Below are 20,646 nucleotides of genomic sequence, written 5' to 3'. Positions count from 1 at the left end.
TTTGGTGCCGAAACGCTGACCTCTGGCATTTTGAAAAAGATTGAATTTGAGTTCTGAGTGTGAGACTTTCCCCCTCCTTTCTTTGATGTCTACCTGCAAGCCAGCACCTCACTTAAAAAGATGTGTTTTCTTCAGTTCTTGGGAAATCTTGTGATGTCTGTGAGCCCTACACACTGCAGAAACCAAGTTTACCCCCCTATCAGGGGACTTAAAGCATACAGTGCTGACTTTTCCTACATTTAGCTTTTTCAAAAAAAAAAAATCACATTCACTGTCAGTGGGAATTAGTTCCAACGCTTGAGTTGTATTTGCACAAATAGCATAAATATGTGCTAATGGACAAAATAATAGCTGTGATTTAAAGTAGTAGACAAATGTTTGACACCTTTGTCTGTTTTATTTTCTTTTAATTAGGCCTGTTCAATGCTGGTATCAACGGTGCAATGCAGCAATTGGTAAGTTTATTAATGAGAATTTTCTTTGGGAATATTGGAATTACTAAAGCAAAATATCAACTGCCATGATGACAGCCTTCATGTTAGTCTATGATCTGGTCTTGCAGCCTGCTGTCTTGGAAATATGTGAAATGGACACAAAGACGTGTGTCCATTTCAAGACAAGACAAGACAAACAATAAATTACGTGCTGGCAACAAGAAAACAATTCCATCCATCTAGTGGTAGACACAAAAATTAAGTAGGTAGCCTATATACAGTGAGAAAGTCTGCATATGTTACGAAAGGTAGGAGGGGTCGAACAAACATGACTATTTTCATGACCTATGGACTTTACATAACTACGCAAACTACTTTACGTAAAGTAAAAAACAAAAAGTATGTAATTTTATGTCACTTGCATCCTATGTAGTTATTTTAACTGAAAACAAAATCTTTTCCTAAACTTAACCAAGTATTTCTTTGTTCTCTAAACCTAACCAAGTTCCCCCCTAAAGGTAACCAAGCTTTGACTGTTTCACAATGAAACTGTGACCAGTCATAACAGACTTTGTCTGGCGTTGTTTTTGTATGCACGTATTAACACAATTTGTGCCCACCAACACGAGATGCATTGTTAAGAGGCTATGTCTATTTCATGAATTTCTGTGACTGTGGGTCTTTAGGCCCTGTCTTGGAAGTCTTGAAATCTACCTTTAAAGCCTTAATAATATGTGCATATTCCTAAATTAGTTTGTGTTTAATCAAGTTACCACACAACAAACCTGAGGTGACCTCCCTACGGCACACTGTAGGAAAGGGCTATGTAGTGCATAGTAGAGGTGTGGACTTTGGTCCCATGACTTGGACTCGAGTCAAACCCAAGTCACAAATTTAATGACTTTGGACTTGACTTGACAAAATCAAAAAAGATTTACAACTGGACTTGGACTTTAACACCAATGACTGGTGACTTCTCTTGGACTTGAGCCTTTTGACTTGAAAATACTTGATACCTTCCCCCAAGCCCACTGATTAAAAAGAATGTTTCTTAAAAAGTGTGCCACGAATTAATTAATTTCCCTTCATTTTTTCTGAATCAATTAACGTTAGCGCTGTTCAGTCCCAGCAAGTCAACGTTTAAATCCCCAGATCCACTTTGTTCAAACCAATCCTACAACATCCAACAAACTTGCAGGAGAGAACCATGAAGAACTAACATTACGTTACTGTTGGAAAAATTATACCAAAGATAACTTCACTTGCATATACAAAACTATGCTGTAGGCTAGTCTACAAAAAATAACCTATGACCTATAGGTGCAAAGACTTGAGGGTTGCTTGAGACTTGTAATGCAATGACAATAAATAATAAATAATACACAATAAGGATGGAGGGGTTATTTTGGACCCAGTATCTAATCTTTGCCCCAGGTCACTCTGGCAGTACGTCTGTTTATGTTAACACCAGCACACTTTTATTTTCGCTCTCTTGTATTTTATTTTGAAAGTCGCGTTGCCTGATTTCCTGTGTATTCCCGACTCACTGCGTGCTCCTTGACGCAGCTCGCTGAGGCGCTGTAGGACGACCGGATAACGGGAACCGAGAAGGGGGACAGGAGCAAAACGCGTCAGTCTGACAGACATAGACGGGGTGCTATTGTATAACACGGGCCTTCTTCGGTCTTTTCACTCCAGGCTTGCAGGAGGAGCGGCTGCTTTCTGTTGTGCTTTTGCCTCTTTTCGTTTTTCTCTCACCGCGGAGGCAGAGACGGAGCGCGGCAGCGGGGCTCGGTGTTGCATCGGCCGCTGGCGGAGGACCTGCACATGTCGGCGCGGTGAGGGAGCGCTTGTTTCCCCGCCCTGATACGGTTGGAGGACGGCAGGAGGTGGAGGTTGTGTGGAGGGGTACAAACCGCGACGAGAACAACATTACCCACATCCGAGAGAAAATAAATAAATAAATAAAAACAAGCAGGTGCGGCCGTTTGAACGGTCGAAAAAGGATCCGTTAAAAACGAGCGAGAAGGACAACAGTGATGCGGCAGCCGAGGTGGGCCCAGATTGATGATTTTATGATATCATCATCCACCGCCAGGACCGATCACTGATTTTATTGATAAGGAGCATCATCGAGGAGAATAAGCTATAAACTGACCTGGGGTCCGTTTGTTTGTTTTTGAGCTGGATAAACAGGAGGAGGTTAATCGGTGCTTGATTACAGTGATTTCTTTACATAAGGAGCTTTGTGATCAATTATAGAAATAAATATCCAAATTTAGGCCGATGACTTAGTCTGTGTGTGACGCCAATACAGCAGCAGAGAGGCGTGTGTGTATGTGTGAGGAGACGCGCCTGTCTGAGCATCATCTGGTAGCTGCACAGGCTACTCCTCCACTGGGATGATACACATGCCATTTTTCATCTGTGCGTGAAAAACTGAAGAATCAGGGATGCTGCTGATGCTGCTGCCATTTCCTGTCCGGCTCTGATAGAGACAGCGAGGCGCACAGCACGGGACTGGACATCCAGAAAATATCTCTCCTCACCTCTCCTCCGCCTCTGCACCTTCTCCCCCCTTTATCTCTCCCCCCCTCTCCTCCTCCTCCCTCCTCTTCCTCCACCTCCCCGGAGCGTCTATTCATTCTGATCAATTGATAATCCATCTGTGATTCAGAAAGCCACCCACTCCTCCATCCTTACCTCCATCCTCTCCTCCATTCACCCATACAGTCTCTTTACGCACTCACACGCGCAAAGCACGCACGCAACAACACCACCACCGCATCACCACCACCACCACCGCCATCTACAGCCATCATGGAGACGACCAAGCTGCCTCCGTCCAGCCCGTCTTCGCCGACCACCAGCTTCTCGGTGCCGTCCGCGGAGAAGGTGGACGGCTTCCCGCGGAGGTCGATGCGCAGAGCCCGGCAGAGGAGGTCCCACAGCTCGTCCCAGTTCCGCTACCAGAGCTCCCAGGTGGAGCTCACCCCACTGCCCCTGCTCAAAGGTGAGACACTGCTTCACTGCCATGGGTCAATATATCATAGTGATAGGCCTGCCATAGGGATGAAGAGTCCAACAAGGTCACCATAAAGTCTCTGCTTTCACTTTATGCATTTATTCCTTGTTGTTTAAACACTTCTAGATGATAATGAATGCCATCACCTGACTTTACATAAGCCAACCATTGATCAGAACTGTGGAGAAGAGCTATTGATGTATTGTATTTTCTACTGATAGGTATCCAGTGATACATATTGTCCTCTCTGTCCTTGTCCTTCCTAACTGACAGAGGTGATAGCAATGGCTTTGATTTATTGTCTGATAGGAGCCAGTCTGGTTTTGGATTCTTGTAAAGGCTGGTTGTTGGAATGATTGGTTTTAGGACTGCAGCTATCAGTTATTTTCATGAATAATTAATCATTTTGTCAATTAAATTACAGAAAAGAGTGAAAGATGTCCATCCTAGTTTCCCCAAGTCCAAGGTGACGTCTTCAGATATCTTGTTTTGTCTGAAAAATAGTCCAGAACCTGCAGAAATTAAGTTTAAGATGATTTAAAACAGAGAAAAGCCACTTATCCATACCTTGGCGATGCTAAAATCAGTGAACATTTGGTATTTTAATGGTTTCTGTCACTCGACTAATTGATTGATTGAGAAGTTTCAGGTCTATTCATTTAGTTGATATCTCAATTTGACTATTGCTAAAGCAGGTGAAGATCAAAGGGTATATAGCTAAAAAATGACACTGTAGGATCAGATTAGTAAGAAATTGCAAATTTTCCTTCCCGTCATCCTCAATTTTAGCAACAATCGTCAACTTGATCACAAATTTGCAGTATTATTGTCAATGAAACTTGCTACATGCCTTCAACTGTGGCAAAGGACGAGTTTGCCCAAACGCTCAAGTTCAAATCCATGTGTGCAGAGTCACTGCGCTTAATGTGGACCACTTACACACTCATTAAAACACAATATCAACTTGTCTCCTTTATTTGTTGATGGGGAAATGGTAGAAGCATCTCCCCATTATGAGGCCTCTCTCCTTGACAGACCACTGCTGCCTTAATTGCCTCATTAAACCTCAAACAAAACTATATCCAGTACCAAACATACTAGTACACACTGTGGCTAAGTAAAGATCTTGACATCCATGATAAAAGCAGTCAAAGCTGCACTATTTGCAGGTCTGTTGTTGCCATAGCTCTAATCCCAGAGCTGCTGTTACTACACAGAGACCACTTTGATCTATGTGAGCTTGTTCAGCATCCTCTCTCAGAATGAAGGCACAAGGCTGTAAAGACATGGAACCCACTGGCTTTCATTTTCAGATATACTGTGGTACTTTCCTACAGATGCACCTGCTCAGCCCACAGACATTAGTATTTAGAGCTATTTAATTAGTAAAAATGTCAAACACAGATGTGAAGTTGTTCCTGTTTAATAAAGTTTTTAATTGAATAGCTTAGGGTTTTTGGATGGTTGAGCAACAAAACAAGACATTTTAACCTGTCACCTTGGACTCTGCGCACTTGCGTTGAACAATTTCCACCCTTTTCAGACCTGTTATACACCAAACACAGAACCAATTGGCTATCAGTCTGATGACAATAAGCCTCTGGGGACAGATGTTAATATTTTGGGGGTTCAGGTGTAGCAAGCGAACATCCGGGCCAAGACCTCCTCTTTCGTGCGGCAGTCATTTCAGCTAATCTCTATAAAAAGATATCTGCATATGACTGCAGATAAATATATTTAAAAAAGCTAATAAAGCCCTAAACTTTCAGACGATAGCCGATAGGTTCTGAGATTGTATTTTGGCATTTCCGCCTCTTTTGGTCTTAGGGGAGCATAGTCAAGAGGCAAACCAGGCAAATGTTTTGGGTCCCCCAGATAGTTTTGGAAGAAGGGTGCCCCTTAAATTGGCAGATTTTGCAATTATAAAATCCCCTTAAACCTCTCATAAAGAGTAACTATACGGTACTCTTTATGGCTACCAGTTGACAGCTGAATATCATTAGTAAGGACAGTCAGCCATTTACCTGCAACTGTCATGTTCGGTGTTAAAGTCAGCACAGTGAAACAAGCATACCAGAAATGAAACAAGGAGGAAAAACAACACCAGGGACTGTTTGGGGGCCTCGATGGGCTTCTTTCCTTGGGGCCCTCCAAGAGTCTAGATCCTAGGCTCAAGGATCACCACTGTTTTCTCTCCACATGGACTCTAGTTGCTCAAATGTGATTGGCTGTTACTTCTCGTACTTGTTGAGACAACAATTGGAAACCAGAATGCCTTCGATACCAAAATCTCTTCCCATTGCCTACAGATTTTGCATACATATACAGATATCTGTTTACAGAGATGAATTAAACACTAAATGATGAATTGATAAATCAAAAAACAAACAAGGTGCTACAGCCTTACCTGGTATGACTAGTAGCTTTCAGCTGCTAATGTTAGCTGATGTTAGCAAACTTAAGCTCAGCGTGGAATCATTTAGCATTTACCACACAGTTGCTTTAACCCCTAAGAGATATTTACTTGTCGTGTTAGAGAGAGAGGTCCAAATCAATGTTTTTTACCTTTTCTTTCCACACAGTAAACAAGACCTATCTTTTCACATTCCTCTTTTCTATATATGCTTTCTCAAGCATCTCTATCCATTTATCTGTGCCTCTTCCTCACCTTCTGTATCTTTCTTTGTAACCTGTGTGTGCAGTACAGGGGCACATTGTAAGTTCTCATGCCTCTGACCCCTTTTTATAAGGTTACCCCCGTTTCATGTAGCCTTCAATCTCTTCCCATCAACCCTTTTATGAAGAGAAGACCTCTCTGCTTTTAGACAGTGTATGAGGTGCGTGCAGCTGTGTGTATGTTTTTACACCTCATTTCACCAGCTTCAACTTCCTCTCAGGCCCGTGAGTCAAGGACGTGCGCAGCATGATGATGGAGGGTTTTCATAGCATCTTTGCAGCACCTTCCGTTCAGAGCTCTCTGTGCATATGTGCTGGAAGCCTTCATAGACAGAAGTCCCAGTTATCACATGGCTGCTGCACCGCTGCGGCACTGTTTCTGGATCCCCAGGAGGAACTGATAGTAAGATCCTGCAGCACCAGCGCAGGAGAAAAGCCTGGTGTGGGGAAGTCTGTAACGGGCAGTATGTAGGCCAAGTGTAGACAGACTTGTGGGTGTTTTGCCCTCAAGGGATCACTTTCCCATTGTTAATTCGAACTACTCCTCCTGCTAACAATGGCACATCTCTTTCACTTCATGCCCTGTGCAAAGCTTCATTCTGCAGTTTCAGGCATAGTATAAAACATAAAATACACAGAAAGACATGGCGCATAACAATGAAGAAGATGTGAACAGAAAAAGCTAACAAGTGCCATTAAAGGTAAAATCCACCCTGAAACACTGTCCAGAAACAGCTTCTAGTGATGAGCATTGCCTCTTATGGGTCATTTCATTGTTTGATGCTCACCTACAATGGTTTGACTGAAGGCAATGCCTGAAATTGCCAACAGTGATCATAGAGTTTAAGATCTAAGTCTCAGAGTGAGCAGGAGCCTCAATATTTGGGACCAATCTTAACAGTCAAAGCAGGAGGAGGCAGACATACTGATTCCTAGCCTCAGTCGATCAGAATGCAATGCAGTTACAGCTTGCATCTTGCAGATTTGTCATCAGTACTGTGTGAAACATATCAGCCTTTAAAAGTTACTGTTTTGTAAACAGAACTAGCCAAACCAACATGGAAGAAGTTATGGTGATGAAGACCAACTGTTGCACTGCCTCACGTTGTCTGTGTCTTGGCCAAGAAGTTGCACTTGAGCACCGCTACACACTACAGTCGAGGGCTAATCAACATGTACATTCTGTGACTGCATGAGAGGAAATAACTCTCAGTATTCTGTATTCATCATTCAAAAAGGAAAACAGTAGCATTACATTCAAGACACTAGTTAGCCAGTTAGCACATTAACAACACAAACTGATGTTGATAGAACGAATGATATTTGCCGTGTGCTAGTGAACAATAACACAAACAATTATGAACCGTTCCTACCGAAGAGCTCAGTGGTTAAGAAATAATCTTACCTCAATAATAAGTTTTTTAAATCTCATTACCTCTTGACTTTAGTTGTTTGATTTGCGTTTGTGCTGTTTCCGACGCAGATTCAAGATGTTGGATTTGCTGAAAAAAGCAAACGAGGGCCAACTGGTGCCAATGGTGACGGACACATCGCAAAAATTAGGTTGTCAGCTTGATGTGTAAAGGTCCTAAAACATCATCTTTTTTTGGACCTGAAAAACGTACTATGCAAAATATAGGAAGTTATTTACATGGTTTGATGTCATGTAAAGATTTCAGTATAGTTATCTAGCTGTTGCCTGATCTACGAGACACTCATTTCCCCATTATCAGTAGCTATGATTGATCAGAATGCAGTCACAGCTTGCATCTTTGCAGATCTGTCATCAGTAGTGTGTGAAACATGTAAGCCTTCAAAAGTTACTGTTTTGTAATCAGAGGAAGAAAAAGAACAGGAGGCATTTTTGCGTTGTGAGTACATTAGGCAGGTTTATAGAAGTTTGGAAAAACAAAAACAATTCAATGGTCAATTCCTCTTCTAAATGCAGCTGGAGAACTGAACTGACCAATAAAGGAGCAGCAGGGATGGTCAAGGCACCTTATGAATTCACAGATGAAGGGTGAAGGATACAGGATCCCTATAATCCTTTCTACAGTGTATTCATGTTTGGCTACAGGCCTGCAGCAAACACATGCACAGGCATATCACCTCTTTCTGTACACTGTGTTCTTGGACTAGTGTTGGGCACTGTACTGCAGCAGACACTTAATGTCTAAACCAGTGGATATACTTCTTTCACACATAGAATTCACGGTGAGTTGATGCTTCAAGGTCTGTTTAATAGAAACACAGCAATCATCTGGTGAAAGTCAACCTTGCCTCGTCTTTCAGTTGGCATTTGTGCTGTTTATTCTCAAGAGATTGATCACTGCCTTTACCGCTATTAGCGGCCGCTCCATTTCAAGTGGTTTCTCTTTTTTTCCCACTGTAGAAATGTTCTAAATGTCTAAATGGAGCTTTAATGTAAGCACTGCTGAAGATTTTCAGACAGGGCCCCAAATGAGCTGACGATTAAGTCACACCGAGGCACCAGGGCTCGATAAACTTAGTGTTTCTCTGGGACCTAGGCAAATTAAAATATTTAATATCTGCTATCACACAGTTACAGAACCACCACCAGATGAGAAGCAAAAATGTTTTCAGACACAGTGAAAGCTTTCCTTTCCGGTCTCTCTACACTAATCATCACATTAAATAATAATAAAATACTTGATGATGGTGTCCAGTAAAGATGATGCTGGGAGTTAATGGTTCTGGAAACTAGCCCAGTAGAGCTAACTGGCTGTCTTTAGAACAAGTAAGTTATATTTTGTTAAAAAAATAAATAGTGTTGACAAGTTCCCCCATGATGTCAGCCTTGATATCATAGTGGCTTGAATTTGCCAAATTGATGTGAAATCGATTATGTCTCTTAGCTTATCATATGAGATGTTTGCTGCAGATTTATCAGAGTTGATTATTGAGTTGGTCCTTGGCTTTCACCCGATTGTCCTCCGTGTCTTCAGTTACACTGCAGCTCTCTGTCTAACCAGAGAACAGGCTGTTAGCTCAGTGCTCCTCCCCAGCTGCGATGCTCTCCCCTGGGGCTACAGTCACCAGTCAGGCTTCCCAGTCACGGATGCTGTGCTGTCGCTGGCAGGCTAACCAGACTAAGGTCACATTCCTGCCCAACATCTACAACAAACTTTTATGCCTTGTTAGCACACCAAAGACAGTTTGTACAAGAGCAGTTCAGGATGATCTTTTAAAATTGAAACACACAAAGACTGAACCAACACTCTCTGTCTATCAATAGAGGAAGTTCCTGCAACCAACAGGGCAGCACTATTCCTTGCCTTTGACCTTGAGATATGCTCAGTTTCAAATCCTTCTGTAGTTAATTTGTTGACTTTTCCACCTCCTTCCTCCGCTGCCCTCTCTCTACACTCTATGTTAAAATGCAAATTACATCCGAGTCTTATCTGTATGATGAAAAACACATGTTAATACACGTTATATAAGCACTTCAGCAATCACAATATGATCTGCTTAGCCAGACCACTAGGCTTGCATTTTGATGACAGTAAGTATGAGTCATCCAGGTAAAAATGTGTTCTACACAGTGTGACTGTATCTGTGAAAAGCATACACTTGAGGGACGAAACATGTCATCAGCAAGGACAGAAATACATTATTACATGTAAATGTAACAACAGGTAGTAACATTGTTACCTTAATAACGTCATAGTGGAAGCACTATCGCTGTGTATAGAAACAGTAAGTAGAAATTTAATTACATTGCTGCAGATAGAAACATCGTCACTATGAGTAAAAACACATTCACTGCACGGCCCCCTTGATACAGTTGCTGGCTCCATCCACTGCCCCCCCGGGCAAAAATAATTGGAGGCTGATATTACTGTCTGAAAGAGGCTGTGGTGCACTCATTAGCTCTTTTTACACATAGATCGCACCATAGGCCTGTTACAAAGTCCCTTCTTTATGCTGCCTTTGCATTTTTACACAGAAGCAAACAATGACTGCATCTTGCCACTCCAGTGTGTGATTTTGGGCATGCCCAGCGTGACATGTAACACAACAGCATCAGCCTGTAGTGTGACATATTACATACTCGTTGTCAGGGCTTAAAAAAAATAACAATCCCTGTTATATGGCGGCTGACCTTGCCCTTTGCTCAGAGGGTAAGGAGCTCCTGGACCTCACTGATTTCCCAATTTGCAGACATTTTTGGCCATCTTTGAGTTAGCTGCTAATTGCTACCACCTGCTTTTTAAATCTTCCGGCAGTGGGTCACACACATAACACGTTGCCAAAAGTTTTCGTCTTGTCTATGCCTGTCCCTTTTACACAAAAGTTGTTTTGGCGCTGTTACTACCTCCGCTGCCCGCCTAAAGGCGAGACAACTCTGTCCCCCCTTTCCGCGATTGTAGCCTACCTTTTAAACAGAATGGCAAGGTAGCATAATGCTGTGGAATCCATGCCTTTAAGAGGCAGTATAAAAGTGGCTATTGTTTAAGCTTGTGCAAAGGTAGTGGTATTTTGTTAAACAGGACAACCTAAGGCATCCAATGGTACCAACAATGTCTTCATAGTTTCTGGCAACGGGTTTTAAATAATGCTCCAAAGTTAGGTTACATTTTTGCAAGGGAACAGCTGCCATGGCCATTTTCAAAGGGGTCCTTTGAGCTCTCACCTCAAGATATGTAAATGAAAATGGATTCTATGCGTACCGAGAAGTCTCCCCTAAACATGAGAAGGCTTGTTCATAGTAAATGTTTTGTTCCTTTGAATCAATGTATTAACTAAAATTAAAGCTGCATTTTTGTCTTTTTAAAGAAAACGATAACCAGCCTATCTGAAGAACAATGAATCACCGAACACATGTATATACAGACACATAATATATTTAAACAGGATTGTTGTGGAATAAAAGAAACCAAAGTGCTACAATGGCATAAGCGAATCCCAGAAATTCAGGTATGGCTTTTGGTTTTGGTGTGCCACCCCAAGGTCAGTAGCCACCCCTATTAAAAAATTTCTGGGTGCACCACTGGGCAGGAATATAATCATCGTACATAGAAATGTAATTACTAATAGAAATTTGACCTGTATAGCATATAACCATGATAAGGGATGTAGGTTGGGAATGGGTTTGACATTTGTGGTTGCAGTAGGTTAGCGATTCTATTTTCAGCCGAGTGATGGATAAAATCATACAGAGGCACCAAGTATTTATTGAGGCCTGTCTTTGTGATTGTGTAAAGCATGTATGTATGCAGGGTAATCATGGGACACTTTCTAGCCTATCTTGAGATCTTGAGGAACAGCATTGCTGCCGGCAGCTACCTCAGCAGGAGCTCAGAGAGAAAACACACAAAACAGACTTTCTGCTCATCTTGGCCCAGCGGCACATCTTGCCAACATTCACAACTGAACAGTTCTACTGGGCTCACATTGCATTTGTGACCACAGTAATATAGTATAGACTTAAGATGACATGATAAGAGAGCTAGTTAAAAAGGTCACTGTATGCCTGTTTTATTAAAAAAAAAAAAAAAAGACATCTCCACAATGGGCCTCATTTTCTAAATTTAAAATGAGGGCATTAGCATACATGTATCTGTATTTGGAAGTCACAAGATGATCATACTAAAACTATTCCTGTAAACTGTGTGTCACGGGAGGCTCTAGTTTTGTCGTCCTAGTTAAAAGAAAACTAAATTTTGTCAGGCGCTTCATCTGATCTTGAAAACAGCAGCAGATGATGCAAAAAAATAAAAATAAAAATTATAGTCCAATTTTTTTACCACAGCTGTTTCTTACAGTCAACTGTGGTGTTGGATTTCTTCTCATCAAAAATTGATACCTAGTTGTTTATTATTATCTCCCACACCAATGTGAAAGCAGGAGAGCAGCAGGGCCTAATTGCTGTTTTGAAAATGAATCAACATGCTTGGCTCCGGTATGTTCATCTGGGTGCTGAATCCTCAAAACAGCTCAACAGAAAAATCATTAATAGGAAAGCACTCCCATCAAGTAATTGATAGATGTTTCACGCAAACACCCTTCAGCGTGCAAACTAACACCAGCATTTCTAATTGCTGTTTCAACCATGCAAAAGAAATATCCATACAACAAAATAGCTATGCATCATACTTTCTGTCCTTGACAGTTCCATTGGTGGCTGCCAGCAGAAGTGGCTTTTCAGAGGGCTGATGAGTGGCTTCAAATAACTAAGTAAGGCCCTAAAGGATGTTGTGTGAGCTTAGAGAGTGTTAAATCTCCCGTACCTGCACGAAACCCATCCTGCTGGTTGGCGTTAGCATTAAAGCAGCTCTAAAAGCCATGAAACACCCTGTAGATTTAAGACGAGCACTGCAGACAATGTAATTGAATCGAGCTTTGTTGCACAGAGTAACAGATGGTGAGTTGAACCAGAGTGAGATAACTGGAAGAATTAAATGTTGTTAGACATTTTAGACAAAGTAGTAATGTGAAGTATCGCTTATTGCTTATGTGCTCATAACCTCCGTTTAAATAAGAAAGAATGATCCTAATGCAGACCAGCAAATAGTCAATCTTTTTGCATTTATCATCCCACTGGATGCTGTTTAACAGGTCAGAGTGTGCTTTCGCAAGCCTTCTGTTTCTATGGAACGATAGGAAATGCATTTAAAACGCTCCCACTGCTGTCTGTGAAAGAACAAAAATAAACTGCCGTTTGTGTTTCGTAATCTACTCAGAAATGGGCCATTTTCACTGCTAACAATGAAAGGATTAGAAGGAAAACATGCCGTCAGACATGCCCGTTATGAAATCTTAAAGACTATCTCATGAAATATATCAGAGTGATGAGGGAGCATCGTTTGAAGGATATGCTGCCTTATAGAGGTGCAAAATACTGTAAAGTGAGCTTTTGAATGTAAAAACTTGTGTTTGAAGTGAAAAAGCCAAGGTTGCACCGATGTCTAGCAACTTCACACATTCTTCCCTGAACCGTCATTTAATTGAATAAGGCAGTTTCTTTGAATTTTAAAATGAATCCCATTATGTTTTCACTTTGCTCTTTCACTGTGAAGGATTGTTCACACCACCATTAAGACAGAAAAATGTAGCATTGAAATGTATGAGGGAATGTAGAGCTGAAAATGGAGGAAGCTGTTGCAGCGTATTAGCCATGATGTGCCATCCACTTCGATATAATGTGCTCTACTCTACAAGAGAGGCATGGTCTGAGACCGGAGCACATACGAATACGCCTCTTGTATAAACTGTGTTCACTTATTGTCCTTATAAGCACCTGCTTTTGCTAAATTCATTAGCTAGCAAGCAACTGACACTTAGCAATCTAGTTAGCTCCGAGAGATAGTTTTGTGGCTGGCTAGTTAGCAGCTAGCTACACTAGTTCACCAACTAACCGTGCCTGCAGTCATGTCACAAGCTTGTAGAACCGCATATTTTGTGAAGACGCAGGGCTTAATTTTGCTGCACCACTTTCTGATATGTTCAGACTTTAGTTTTAGAAAAAAATGCCTGAGAAATGAGAAATATTAATAGTGCTAACTGTGTTCTGCTACAGTAGGCAGATGGTTAAAGCAAACTTATGTAAGAAACACAGACATAAGTGTATAGGAAATTGGTAAAGGGAGCGTATCATGTTGCCAGGGTTCTATGTTCCCCAGTTTAATATCCTCTTAATGACACAAAACCTTTCAAATGATTTTTTGTTTGCAGCAATGTTTTTTTCCTAGGTTAAATGTTTAATGTATGTTTCCTTGGGTGAAATCACCCTCAAAGCCGTTAAAAGCTAGAAGCCGTTATACTCCTTTAACCCCACGTCCTCAAATTTGCAGACAAGACAGTTTTCGGTTCAGTTTTTGACTGAATTTGAAACTTCAGTGTCTCTTCTTTTAAGGATGGGCCATATTAATCTCTTACAATGTTGGTTTATATCAAGAACATAGGACCTGAGGAACATGGATGACCTAGTGGTGGGGGTTAAAATATAATATACAGTAGCACAAACTGAGAAGAGTAATGAAGTCAACAAAATGATCCAGAAATGTCCATTATATAGCAAAATTTGCTGTACCTAAAGTTTGCAAGCATTAGCTAATATAAGCCAGCAGAAGTTTTTGGCCATATTAGACCAAATAAAGCTGTAGCAGCAAAACCGTAGTGTTTTGAACTGAGCAAATAAAGTAGACTTTTCATTTGTAAGAGGAAGTGTGTATTATTTCTTCTTTTTAAAGTGACACAGTCTCGCTTTAAGACTGAGGCGTCCTTGCTTAGAGCAACGTAAATATGTCAAAAGCGAAACAATTGTAGTGTACTGTTTGTTGCAGCAGAGAAATACTGCAGACATTCTTTAGGTACAAATTGCCACAAGTAGCTGCCTCTGACAAACAGCCCATTGTATTTCAGGTGTATTTCCCCGTTTAGATGTGCTTTCTGTTGTTTCTCCAGGCCACGATGTGAGTCTGTACTTGTCAAAAATGACAAATAGCCTATGCAACATGTAACATAGCCTCAGTCTCATGATTTAGGTCACACGTTAACTTACTTGAGAGGATGTGTTTTCCTTTTTGCTTGTCCAGCATGTGTGTTTGTCCACATTATAATAATGAATTTATGGCAGGCTCTGTTTTAAATGTGCTGTTTACTGTAAAACAGTCACCTTCTCTCACAGATTGTATGTGGGAGATTGGATGACTCTGTGTGTGTGTGTGTGTGTGTGTGTGTGTGTGGGTAAGGCAGAGGCCAGCTGGATGGGCCTGGTATTGGGTTACAGTAGGCATGGAGTAGTTTTTGCTCTATGACGGCCTCTGATCAATTAAGAGGGAGAGTGGAGGAGAAAGTGAGGGGGGTGATGAAAGAAATGGAGTGGATGAGGAAAGAGGAAATGACTGAACATTAAGTTGACAGGTGGAGGAGGAACATTGGGAGGAGGAGAGATGGCGAGATAAAAAAATAAAAGAAAGGCAGAGGATATTGCAGGGGAGAGGATGTAATGAAACGGCTGGCGATGCAATAAGCACAACCACTGCTGTGTCATGGAGGAAAGGGTTGATTCTTAAAGGAATACGCAGATGCTTGAGCAAATAAGCGCTCTGATTGAATAACCAGTAGTTTCACCTTGGTGGGTGTTCACTATTAAATATGCCGTTGTGGTTCTGAGGCAGTGCAAAGCTAAGTAAATAAAGAAAATCAAATACTGGACATGCAGAAGTGACATGTTGTGAATCAGTAGCGAAGAGAACGAAGATTTGTTTTAGATGCAAAGAGATACTGAAAGCAGAAAATATGCCTTTAAAATCACGCCCAGACTTAATCAAGGACAAGAAAATGTGAGATTTATTTTTTCTCTGCAGCAGTGTGGAAAGCACCGTGCCTCATGTACAGCAAACCAACACATTATTATTCAACAAGTGAGGGTTACAAAGCTGCTAATCAAATGTTGGAGGATGTCTCCAGCTGGGATAACTGTCTCCCATATTTGTTTACTAACTGTCTCCAATTTGTGTTTACATTTTGCACAGCAAATATTACCTTCAGAGGAGAATTCCAACATCTAAAATTCCTGAAAGTCACTCTGTGGTCAAGGAGATTTTGGACTCTTAGATAAAAGAGGCCCAATAGCCCAAGGACCTGTGAAATAGTCTTGTTTTATTGATGCTAATTGAAATATATTTACTGATAGTGATTCAGGTAATTATAGGGAGAGCAAGCGACAAAAAAATTACAGGCAACAGAGCATACAGATAAAAACCACAGCCTGTAACACCCAGCTACAGTCTGTTCATTATGCTGTGTGGTGGAAATGTGTATTATTAGTATCATTGGATTATTTAAAGATGGGCTTAGCGCGCCACTTAATCTTTTGCCATGACTTAGCCTTCTCCCAGTGCCTTTGTTAAAGAGAGAATGGGACTTTACCGTCTCTGCGTCCCTTGAATGCAGCACATAAAGACTTTCTGCCATGTTTTTAAATCCCCTGCCATTAAATTACAATGCTGTTTTGAAGCAAAGGTCTTCAGACACAGTAGCTGTCACTTTCACTGTTAATCAGTAATGACTTTCACTTCAATCATTGGTATTTTTCAGAAGGTAGCCGTCTTAATTTGGAATAAAACTCTGGAGACTGTCCTTATAATTATGTCTGGATTTATGCTCAGATTTTCATAGTTGTGCTTTAGTCTGTTTCCATGAGTGATTAAAGTTGGTTCATCTATATGACCACTTGTAATCACATGGCAGATGGTCATTGGTAGTTCACTAAGGATAACTGACCCCACTTCAGTTTGCTCGAGAAGAAAAATAAGGAAGAAGAGATGCAGTTGAAAGGTAGTGAGTAAAGAAGCTAGTAGGTGGACCTTTAGCTTAAGCTATATTAATCTATTCTTTTAATTGTCTTGGCGCAATGTAACTACCATATATGGTTGTTCTCAGGTGCCATGCCATTGTGCCAAAGCCCCATCAGTCCGAAAAATGTCCCATTGGACCAAAAGCAGCCTCTTATCCCAAAAACAAATGGCCATTGCTCCGAAGTCTTGTTTCTCTGAAAACACACACTCCCTGCAGTTAGTTTCAGTGACCCAGGGGCATTTGAACCACCGATCCTGGGTGTTTTCACCCACCCTTTGCTGAGTTTCCTAATGGTGTTTTAGCCACCGAATGTGGGTGTTTTAACCCAAAACACGGCCTTTTCCGAACCATAACCAAATGGTTTTTGTGCCTACAACTTACCACACCTTCACCACAGCATTGTTGACAAACGTAATGTATCGGTGGTTCATAGAAATATGCTATCATTTTTTCTGATGATTGGGTTGTCTAACTGCAGGGAGTGTGTATTTTTGGAGAAACAGGACTTCAGAGAAATGAATGTTTCCTTTTGGGCTAACAGAGAAGTGTGCTTCGGTCCAGGTGGACATTTCTCGGAATAATGGCAAGGCACCCGAGAACAACCATATAAGGTAGTTCCACTGCCGCAAAGTGGTTGAAAAAGTGAATTAATTTAGCTTAAACTAAAGGTCCACTTACAAGCGTCTTCACTCACTACCTTTCAATGGAATTTCACAGTCCTCTTCAGCAAATTGAAGTTGGGTCCGTTGTCCGTTTTTGGCCATCAGAACAATGGCAGTCTCCTGTTACAGCTAACTTTAGCTAAAAGTTTGGCAACTAGATTCATTTGGAGTTGTGTTTCTGTTCGTCTAGCAAATGTAAGCTCAATATCCAGGCTTATTTTAGCTTGTTTTTTTGGTCTCAACTAACTCCTGAGGCAAATATGTGGCTCTTTAGCTGCTTAAATGCTCCACTATGTTTACCAGCTTGTTGCTCACTTTGTCCTTCTGCTATTTGGTGCTAAGCAGGTAGCACACAGTGGGTTTTTGGAGCATTTTCACTGAAAACAGTGTCCTGCAGTTGGAAAGGAGGCAGCTGAGAGTGCTGAGACTGAACCAAAACATTAAAGCTGTGAGCTGTAAAACCAAAACAATGAGCTAGAAGACGCTGAAATTCTCTGTTGAGTCGAGGCTGCAGAGTTGGTGATAATTCTCTGGGGTTGTCACAAAGAGCAACACTTTGAGGATGAACTTTTCAAAATAACAGAACACACAAAACACCATCATTTTCATTTCAGGTGAGATATATTTTTTTGAACCATAGAATTTGAAAACCAGTCTGTATTTCTGTTATTTTAGTAAGTTGAGTAAAAATTCCAGATCCAAATAAAAACTTAAATATACTGAATTGTTCCTTGGCCCAAGACCAATCTGTCCACCAAATGTAATGAAAATCTGTTCATATTTTGGTGAGATCTCCTGCTGACAGACAGACGGACAGGCATAAAACATAACGTCCTCAGCAGAGAACATAAACATGTCAGATTTCTGTCAGCAGGTCCGGCTTCATTACCATTAACAGACTGCACATACAACACTATTTACACGTTAAATGCTAATACCCAGCCGGTCTTATTACCTATTCTCGGTACCATCACCAAGTGACGACTTCCAAGTATTTCCTGCTCTAATTTAAAGCAGTGGGATGAATTGTCCTGTTCTTTCTCAGCAGGTAAATTGCTGTTTACTCTTCAGTCTGCTTGAAAATCTTCAGAGAGGTGACAGGAGGGGGATGTAGCCTATCACATGGGACAACATCCCTCCTCATTTTTCCTTTCTAATCTGGCTGTTTATAAGCAAGATAATGTGTTGTAAGTTTCCTAGACAGTTTGTTGTCTTGTGGATGTGTTATAAGGAGGATTAGATTACTTAGAGATGGACTTAAAGCGTCACTTAAACCCCTTAAGGTGATATTTATACTGCCCTGACTTCTGCACTGTATGGTGTCTCACTTCTGATAACTGCTGATGCTCCCTTCTCCTATTTATACCTGTCTTTCCCTTGCTTTCTCTCTTTATCTGCCTCTATCCCCTTCTATCTCTTTCTCCCCCTCCCTCTCCATCCTTGCTTCCTCTCTGCGTCACTATCTGTGAATTGAGCATGAGTGTATGTGTGTGTGTGTGTGTGTGTGCGTGTTCTTAATGACAGAGGTGCGGCTTGCATGGTGGCTAAAACAGAAGCTGTCCTCCTCTCTTTCTGTCTCTCTCTCTTTCACACAAACACACACACACACACACACACACACACACACACACACACACACACACACACACACACGCACTCAGCCCCAAACAGAATAACTGTTATTTAAAGACTAGAACTGTACTCGCTCATTTGAGGAAAAAAATAAAGCCACGCAGAGACTGATGGGTGGAGTAGATGAAGGGAAAGATGGAGGGAGTGAGGAGAGGGAGGAAAAGAAGGGAGGTACCCTAGTGATGGAAAGATGAGAGAGAAGCAGGAGGACGACGAAGGGGATGATGTCATCTTTTAACCCTATACTGCTCCCCTCTCCTCCCTCCCTGTTTCCTCCCCAGATTCTTCCTCCTCTCCTCTCCTCTAAGTGTCTCTCTCCAGCAGGACTATATTTAGATTTGTGCAGCTGTGTATGTGTGTTTTCATGCTGTTGCAAGGCGCTTGGCACTGTTCATTCTTATATGTTACTGCTCCTTTCACCAAACCCACTCACCCCTCTCCCTCTTCTTGCACTCACCATCTTTTCTACGTCACACTCTATTGTTTCAAGTCATCTTTTTTCATCAGCCTCCTCTTCCTCAGTGTATTTAAAGAATACGTCTGGAGATACGACTTCATTTCCTACTTGTCGACAGATCCGATGAAAAGACCAAAACCAACAATGAATTGATGCAATGAACAAGTGTTGCCAAATCTGTCTTTTTACTCTGTTCCATTGTTGTCCAAACACAATGAATACACACCATGAGCCACATTGCTGCACTGGGTGACATGTTCCTTTGATACAGTGAACATGAGCACTGTAGTTTATTTTGTCCCACACACAGTGCTGCTGCTGCAGATATTCACTTGTGTGCCAAGTGTGTATTAATCCGCCACTAAAATAGTCCCCAACAAATGCTCTATTTACTCCTGTTATTGTTTCCTAAACACTACCGTGCCCAGCTGTTTTAGGAAATTACTTACACTTACAAAAAAAAACAACTTAATGTTTGTGACCAGTTTATAAAGATTCTTTAGATGTCTTCTGTAGGAACCAATAGGCTTAGGGCTGACTGGGTCTGTGTATGAATTATAATTCATCTGAGATAGTTTATCTTATGCAGTAAAGTTTATTAATAGAGATGCAGGGGCCTGGGGAAATGGGACAACCCAATGGCTAGAAAAAAATGTTTGTGTAATATTGCATTGTACCTTTGTGCAAACCACAGATATATTAGATTTGTACATTGTTTTGTGGCAGATATGTTGAAACTTTATGTTTCTCAGCACTGTGGGGAAGATGGGATTAGTTTTAGGCACAAAAAACACTAGGTTATGGTTAATTTTGGCACAAAAACTGCTGGAAAAACAGGGACTGGTCGGTGAAAAACACAGGTTTGGTGGCTCAAACGCCAGTGTAAACTCTGCAAAGTGTTGCTAATAAACCAATGCGTGTCGTGTAGTGGTCTGCAGCTTAGCAGCTGTCTCGCCTGTGTGTCTTACCATCCATCAACCCCTCTACCTCCCAATAACAAAATCAACTTTTATACTATGTCACTTTGAAAACATTGATATAGGTATGAAGCCTACAAATGTAATGTAGTTTTGATTTGCAGAAGTGTGCAGTGCAAACATGTTCTTCTGGCGACTGGGCTTAGTGGGAATGTCGCTGAAAGGAGAGACAGCAAGGCAGAATGGAGTGGAGAGCATTTCTCATTACACTCCACTAGATTTCTGGAAATTTAATGTTTCCTTATCGGCCAATAACATCATACAGCAGTCCTCAGTATCTGCAAAATTTAAAATGATCCCGTAGCCATAGACTGCATACAGTATGTAAAGAAGTGCTTTGGGACTTATGTCAGGTTTTTTTTTATTATTGGTCTTGTCGTAGTATGTCTCAATTGGACTGTTTCTATGATTACAACTTTCTCTTCATTTTATGTAATTGCTTTTTTACCACCTACGG

At 41.3% G+C, this 20,646-nt stretch overlaps 1 protein-coding gene across 1 annotated transcript in view; it reads left to right on the top strand.

Moving 5' to 3' along the window:
- Positions 1-1,999: 1,999 nt before the first annotated feature.
- ppp2r5b (protein phosphatase 2, regulatory subunit B', beta) overlaps positions 2,000-20,646 on the top strand; it is a 48,560-nt gene continuing 29,913 nt past the window's right edge. The window contains exon 1 of the mRNA XM_033609751.2: positions 2,000-3,447. Within this exon, the coding sequence (XP_033465642.1) occupies positions 3,255-3,447 (193 nt within the window). The 5' untranslated portion in view covers positions 2,000-3,254. The remainder of the gene's footprint in view (positions 3,448-20,646) is intronic.

Source organism: Epinephelus lanceolatus, chromosome 22 (genome assembly GCF_041903045.1).
Source record: "Epinephelus lanceolatus isolate andai-2023 chromosome 22, ASM4190304v1, whole genome shotgun sequence".
Classification (NCBI taxonomy): domain Eukaryota; kingdom Metazoa; phylum Chordata; class Actinopteri; order Perciformes; family Serranidae; genus Epinephelus; species Epinephelus lanceolatus.
Note: the sequence above shows the minus strand (reverse complement) of the source record. Positions and strands in the feature narration are given on the sequence as shown.